General features: G+C 48.8%; 1 protein-coding gene across 1 annotated transcript in view; it reads right to left on the bottom strand.

The window, feature by feature from the left end:
- FEM1B (fem-1 homolog B) overlaps positions 1–2,009 on the bottom strand; it is a 7,015-nt gene extending 5,006 nt beyond the window's left edge. The window contains exon 1 of the mRNA XM_048482088.1: positions 1,912–2,009. Within this exon, the coding sequence (XP_048338045.1) occupies positions 1,912–2,009 (98 nt within the window). The remainder of the gene's footprint in view (positions 1–1,911) is intronic.
- Between the last annotated feature and the right edge of the window lie 5,226 nt (positions 2,010–7,235).

Below are 7,235 nucleotides of genomic sequence, written 5' to 3'. Positions count from 1 at the left end.
AGCAGCAGCAGCAGCAGCAGCAGCAGCAGCAGCAGCAGCAGCAGCAGCAGCAGGCCATTGCTTTCGCATCCTGCCTGTGAGCTCCCAAAGGCATCTGGTGGGCCACTGCGAGTAGCTTAGTGCTGGACTAGATGGACTCTGGTCTGATCCAGCAGGCTCTTTCTTATGTTCTTAGTTACATCCAGTAATTTTTGATGTATAGTTCTGATGCACATTTACATTCAGGGTCATCTTCCTTTTAAGTCAATATGGTTTTTAAAAACCACCAGAACTTGAACTTCCATAGCAGATTAGATGCGGAAAAAAAAAAAGGATAATATGTCAGGATTCTTCCCCCACAGAAACCAGCATCCATATTCATGCATATCCCAAGAGAAGCATAGCACATCCATCCATCCATCCATCCATCCATCCATCCATCCATCCATCCATCCCATTTGTATCCCGCCATATCTCCAAAGATCCAAGGCGACTCACAGTAAAACATGGTAATATTCCATTAAGTAGGAGCTAGCCCATTTGAGAGACCAGCTAGCCCAAAAGACACCCAAACAAGATCCAGGGCTGGATGAAGATGCAAACCCACGACACACTGATTTAGCTAACACGTGGCACCTTAAGGACCCCAATAGCTACTGTGACACAACCTTCATAAGGCAAACATCTGAAGGATTCTGGCTCACAAAAACTTGCACCCCAATAATCATCTCATAAGACTCACTGCTGTTTTGGCTGGAACAAGACTACTCTCCAGGAACCTGTGTAAAAAGAGGGGCTGAAAAATTAGATATAAATAATTATGTAAATGAAGGATGAAGGCTAAGAGATATGTTTATAGCCACAGGAGAAAAATGCTTGAAAACTAGTCACGTGGCATTCAGTGGAACCTCGGATTTTGTCGGTAACCCGTTCGGAAACACCCGATGAGAAGTTAAACTGAGGAAAACCGAGGCTACGCAGTCGGAGCAGGAGAAACACAAAAGTCGCAGTGAATTTGAGCAAAAGTTGCAGCGAATTTCCAAGGCGACCGACAAAAACCAAGACAAAAAATGGCTGATAACAACTGACCAAAACTGAAATCGACGAAAACCGATGTCAATGATATCCGAGGTTCCATTGTATTGTCTATATCAGGGGTGGTCAACCTATGGCACTCCAGATGTTCATGGACTACAGTTCCCATCAGCCCCTGCCAGCATGGCCATCAACAGCCTCAGATGGACCAAGTGATAAGCCAGCTGCACAAAGAAGACAGAGACAGCAGCTCAGTACTAAAAGGAGTGCCCACATTGCAGCTCGATATGGCAAAAGGCTCTGCGAGGTAGAAACAGTATCAGGAGGTCTGAGTCTTTGCAGGATCCTGCCCGTGTTAGTGAAGAAGAAGTAGAAGAAGTAGTAGAAGTAGAAGAAGAAGTAGAAGTAGTAGAAGTAGTAGAAGGAAGAAGAAGTAGTAGAAGGAAGAAGAAGAAGAAGTAGTAGAAGGAAGAAGAAGTAGAAGAAGTAGAAGAAGAAGAAGAAGTAGAAGAAGAAGAAGAAGAAGAAGAAGAAGAGGAAGAAGAGGAGGAGGAGGAGGAGGAGGAGGAGGAGTTTGGATTTATATCCCCCTTTTCTCTCCTGCGGGAGACTCAAAGGGGCTTACAATCTCCTTGCCCTTCCCCCTTCACAACAAACACCCTGTGAGGTAGGTGGGGCTGAGAGAGCTCTGAGAAGCTGTGACTAGCCCAGGGGTCGGGAACCCGTGGCTCGCGAGCTGCATGCGGCTCTTCCGCTGCTGTTCTGCGGCTCCATGAGCCGAGCCGCCGGGCCCATCTTCACCCGCCCTGCAAGCAGCAGGGCGGGGCGCATCCACTCGCTCAGCTGGCGGTCCAGGCAAGGTCGCACATGAAGGTTTTTTGCCTGCTTACGCCATACTCGGGCCTCATTGCGAGGCGGGCGCTTTCCCAGCCCGGCCAGGCTGAAGCCGCCCGGTCCCATCTTCCCCAGCTACCAGCGGCAGAGTATTCCGCCATGGCGGCCAGGCGTTACGCTGGTGACTTTATACTACCGCCTGCATCATTGCAGCCGGCTTTCAGCGGCAGCCGAATCTGAGCCGCCCGGTTATCTTCCCGCCCTGCAAGCAGCAGGGCGTGCGCATCCCTCGCCCATGGCCAGCCAGGCGTTACGCCGCGAGCTTTGCCTGCTGCCCGCCATGCGCTCATTGCGGCGAGGCGGGGCCCCGGCGGCGGCCGGGCGTGAGCCGCCCGGTCCCCATCTTCCCCGCCCTGCAAGCAGCAGAGGCGGCATCCTAGCCAGCGGCCCGGCCAGGCTGCCCGCTGAGGCACCTGCTGCCGCCGCTCATTGCGAGGCGGGTGCTTTCCTGGCGGCCGGCCAGGCCGAGCCGCTGGGCCCATCTTCGCCTGCCCTGCAGGCGCGGGGGGGTGAGCGGGCGGGGGGACGCAAGCGAGCAAGTGGGCGGAGGGGGGCATGCGAGCAAGTGGGGGGGTGAGCGTGGGAGGGTGAGCCAAATGGCTCTTTGAGGGGAAAAGGTTCCCGACCCCTGGACTAGCCCAAGGTCACCCAGCTGGTGTGTGTGAGAGTGCACAGGCTAATCTGAATTCCCCAGATAAGCCTCCACAGCTCAGGCGGCAGAGCGGAGAATCAAACCCGGTTCCTCCAGATTAGATACATGAGCTCTTAACCTCCTACGCCACTGCTGTTCCATCCTATATAAACCCTGCCTTGCATTTGGCTCTGGATGCAACCAGTGTGTTTTCTCTGGGAAGTTCACACACCTGGTTCTCTGTTCCACATCCTGAACCCTCGGTCCTAGCCTGTCTGCCTGCTTTCCCTCCTGGACTGCCTGACTTTGGACCTGCCTGACCCTGCATCTGCTTGCTACCTGCCTTGAACTTAAACGGCCTGTCTATGCCATATCTGACACCTGCCAGCGGCACAGGTGTCTGTGAAAACCTGTTTGACTTCTCAGATGCAGTGTGTGCTTTCACAGTCGCCAGATATGAGGGACAGGTCACTCCCACAAGGGAGACAGGACAGAGGAAAAAGTTGCCCTGCCTCCCTGAGAGGCCGGTGGGAATGGTTCATGAAGATGTCGTCTGCCTCAGAGGCAGAAAAAGAAAGGTTAAAAACCTCCCTGCCGTGGCTCACTGAAGCTAGTTGGAGATGCCTGCGTTTTCTTCCACTTAAAAGTGTGTATTTAATACGCCCGGCTTTCCCTTGGTAACAGCCAGTGGCTAAATATAGTAGTGCGATCTTTCTCAGTAAAATATTCCTTGCTGTGCTGGAAAAAGCTCTCTGATAAGCATTCAGGAATGTTCTCCCACTGTCTTCGATGAGGACCGTGCCAGCCAGCCCCCGTGAAACTGCAGTGGGCCGTTTTAATGGATCGAGTTATTAGCGGAGACTCCATCCTCCTCAGCAAAGTGGCCACCACGAAATAAGCTGTCACAGTGGTGACTAAAATGGATCTTAAAGAAACTATCCACCAGAGAGGTTTGGGGTACAATAAGCTCTGCTTTTCTGCCCTGCGGAACATGAGTCAGCAAGTGTGAGACGGCAGCCAAGAAATCCAATGCAATTCTGGGATGCATCAATAAAAGTATAGCGTCTAGATTGAGGGGAGTAACTGTACCTCTCTAGTCTGCATTGGTTAGACCTCGCCTGGAATACTGTGTCCAGTTCTGGGCACCGCAATTCAAGAAGGATATTGACAAGCTGGAACGAGTCCAGAGGAGGGCAACCAAAATGGTCAAAAGGTCTGGAGTCCATGCCCTACGAAGAGAGACTTAGCGAGCTGGAGATGTTTAGTCTGGAGAAGCGAAGGTTAGCTATGTTTACATATTTGAAGGGATGCCATGTCGAAGAGGGAGCAAGCTTGTTTTCAGCTGCCTCAGAGACTAGGATACGGAGTAATGGATTCAAGGTGCAGGAAAAGAGATTCCACCTAAACATTAGGAACACATTTCTGACCATCAGGGCTGTTTGACAGTGGAATGCACAACCTAGGAGGGAGGTGGAGTCTCCTTCTTTGGATGTTTTTAGTCAGAGGCTGGGTGATCATATTTCAGGAGTGCTTTGATTGTGTGTTCCTGCATTGCAGGGGGTTGGACTTGATGGCCCTTGGGGTCTCTTCCAACTCTATGATTCTTAAAACAAGAAAGTGTCTTCCCTGTTTTCTTTGGCTCTTGGAACCAGACTCATTCTTCAGGCCTTTAATTACGCTATTTACTAATTATTCCTGCTGCAAAACCTAATCCTAACCTCCTTGCAGTTTTTTGTAAACTTATTAAAGCGATGACAAATATGTTGCAGTATGTAAAGAAACAACCAGGGGGGCCGCAAAATCTGAAAGGGAGGGAAATCCCCCCCATCTTGTCCTTTCATTCCCCCCTCCTCCCCCATTCTCTCCCTTTTATTTGCCCCACCCATCAATTGGCCCCTCCTTCCCCAGTCCCCCTGCCAACCATGCCCACAACCAACTGGGCGTCCATGGGGAGGTCAAAACTCGCTCCACGCTGGCCTGCCTTTGATCTGCAAACTTAAATTTGTTCAGAACGCAGCCGCTAGGCTACTTACTGGAGCAGCTAGTTGGGACCATAGTACACCGGTCCTTAAGAATTGCACTGACTGCTGGTTGAGTTCCAGGTAATTTTCAAAGTATTGGTATCGACCTTTGAGGCCGTGAGCAGTGTTGGACCTCCATATCTTCAAGAATAATTGCCCTCAAAGGCCCTTCCGTTCGTCGGAGGGGAACCTTCTGACGATCCCCAGCCCAAGAGATATCCGGCTGGCTTCAACAAGAGCCAGGGCTTTTACAACCCTGGCTCCAGCTTGGTGGAACAAGCTACCAAGTGACGTCAGAGCCCTGAATGAGCTATCACAGTTCCACAGGGCCTGCAAGACTTGGCTGTTCCACCAGGGTTTTTCCATCTCAGATCAAATGAAGCAAGATCATCTCCTTTCAGTCTCTGGGGGGAGGGAGTTCATGAACTACAATTCCCATCAGCCCCTGCCAGCATGGCCAATTGGTCCATGAACATCTGAAGCACCAGAATTGGACACCTCTGCTTTAAAGGGAGAGAGGCTGATGGGAATTGTAGTTCATAAACATCTGGAGAGCCGCAGGTTGCAGACCCCTGACCTATAACCATCTGTTTATTATCTGTTAGGTGCTGGAGTGTTATTGTTTTTAATATTCATATTGCTATTTTTTATTATTTTAATTATTGTATGCAATTTTATTTTGTGACCCACCCTGAGCCCTGGGGGGTTAGGGCAGGATATTGAATGAATGAATGAATGAATGAATGGATGGATGGATGGATGGATGGATGGATGGATGGATGGATGGATGGATGGATGGATGGATGGATGGATGGATGGATGGATGGATGGATGGATGGATGGATGGATGGATGTGCTGATTATCAAAATTATTTATTTTATAATATGTTTAATGATAATACATTATTGAAGAACTCAGTATTGTAAAGTTTAGCTTAATATCCAAGCATTCTTGTGGTTCCACTGTTACTATTCCATTGCCAACAGTTTCTGTTCAAATAAGTTTCTGTTCTGTTCCTTTTGTTTAGTACAAAATTGGTTCTCTAGCGTCAACTTCTATTTTTTCCTGTCCCTAAAACAGCAAAAATTACAGCTGTATGTGCTATGCAGTTTGCAAGTATTTGAGCAGACTTTCAATTTCTCATAGAAAATTAGGCATTTGTACTTTACAATTATATAAAAGTCACAAATAGTATGATTTTATATGTCTAATAAGTTATAAATGATGCAATTTTATATTGTTAAATCAGTAAAAGTAGTTTAGGAATGATAAGAAAGTATTACATAGATTTCTATTTCTCAAATTTCTTAGAGAAAAAATGGAAACATCCCCAGCCCCCCAAACACACACACATACACACACACACGCGCGCAACAAGTATTCCTCTCCTCCCATCTCTACAGGGACCCATAATGATTGCTTTTTACCCAGAATTCTGGCACCATTCTTCAGGACCACACACGTGATACAGGGGAAACCATGGGTGCCATCGCTGCAAACTAACACCCGAACCCTCACTTTTTACCATGTTCTCATGTTTCCATTAGTGCACGCTGGTGCCAGCAGACAAAGCAACTGGTAAAGAAATGAATTCATCCAACACCACTGAACAATGTAAAGTTAAGTGTACACATAACAAACAATGACAAGAACTTCATCTACATTTCTTTTTTATGCAATGCCACAAAATATTTTGATGTGAAATTATGGCTAAACTTTGAATTTTTACTCAGTGCCAGATTTAGATGAAGAGAGGCCCCAGGCTATTCCGCTTGTGAGGAGGCCCCTCCCAATTCCCCACCCTCGTGACTAGACGAAAGGGGGGGCTCCACAAAATGGAGTCCATGAACATCTGGAGAACCGCAGGCTGCAGACCCCTGCTCCAGACATTCCAAGGGTAGAGCTGCATGGAAATCTCTGGATGACTGGAGAAAACGGTCCATTGGTTCACTTACCGTGAAGGGCCCTTCTCCTGTGGGGCGACGTGGGCATCTTGGCTGGGTGATTCCCTTCCTTTGTCCAGAGAGGCAGGATGTTGATTTTTTCCACTTCCTGTGACGTCCCTGGCCTCCATTTTGGTTCCCCAGAGGTCTATTGACAAAGCAGTCACTATTTCCTATGTGCCAGGGGTAACAGAAAGAATTCCAAAAACATGCTCTAGATTTCAAAACACAACTTTATTTCAAACACAACTTTATTAAACATAGAAACTTTTATGTGCCATTTCTTGCTTTTTTGGAGACTGACTGATCTTAGGGCGGGCCAAGATGCCCACGTCGCCCCACAGGAGAAGGGCCCTTCACGGTAAGTGAACCAATGGACCGTTCTCCTGGAGGCGACTTAGGGCATCTTGGCTGGGACCTCCCCGAGCAGTGTCCCTGAAACTTGGGTGGGGATGATCAGTCTCCGAATATGTGCTCTAAGACTCTTGACCCAAAGGCCGTTTCCGCGGCCGAGATAGACTGGATCTTGTAATGTCTGATGAAAGTCGAGCTGGAGGACCAAGTGGCCGCCCGACAGATGTCTTCCATGGGCACTTGTCTTCTGAACGCCGCATTAGCTGCGGTGCATCGTGTGGAATGTGCTGTGATTCCCTGTGGGATTGGTATGTGTGCGGCCCTGTAGGCCTCGATGATGCACTGCCTGATGGTGCTACTGATTGTTGCTCTGGACA

The sequence above is a fragment of the Sphaerodactylus townsendi genome, linkage group LG17 (assembly GCF_021028975.2).
Source record: "Sphaerodactylus townsendi isolate TG3544 linkage group LG17, MPM_Stown_v2.3, whole genome shotgun sequence".
NCBI lineage: Eukaryota > Metazoa > Chordata > Lepidosauria > Squamata > Sphaerodactylidae > Sphaerodactylus > Sphaerodactylus townsendi.
The sequence above is the reverse complement of the archived record's forward strand: the minus strand, read 5'-3'. Positions and strand labels throughout refer to the sequence as shown.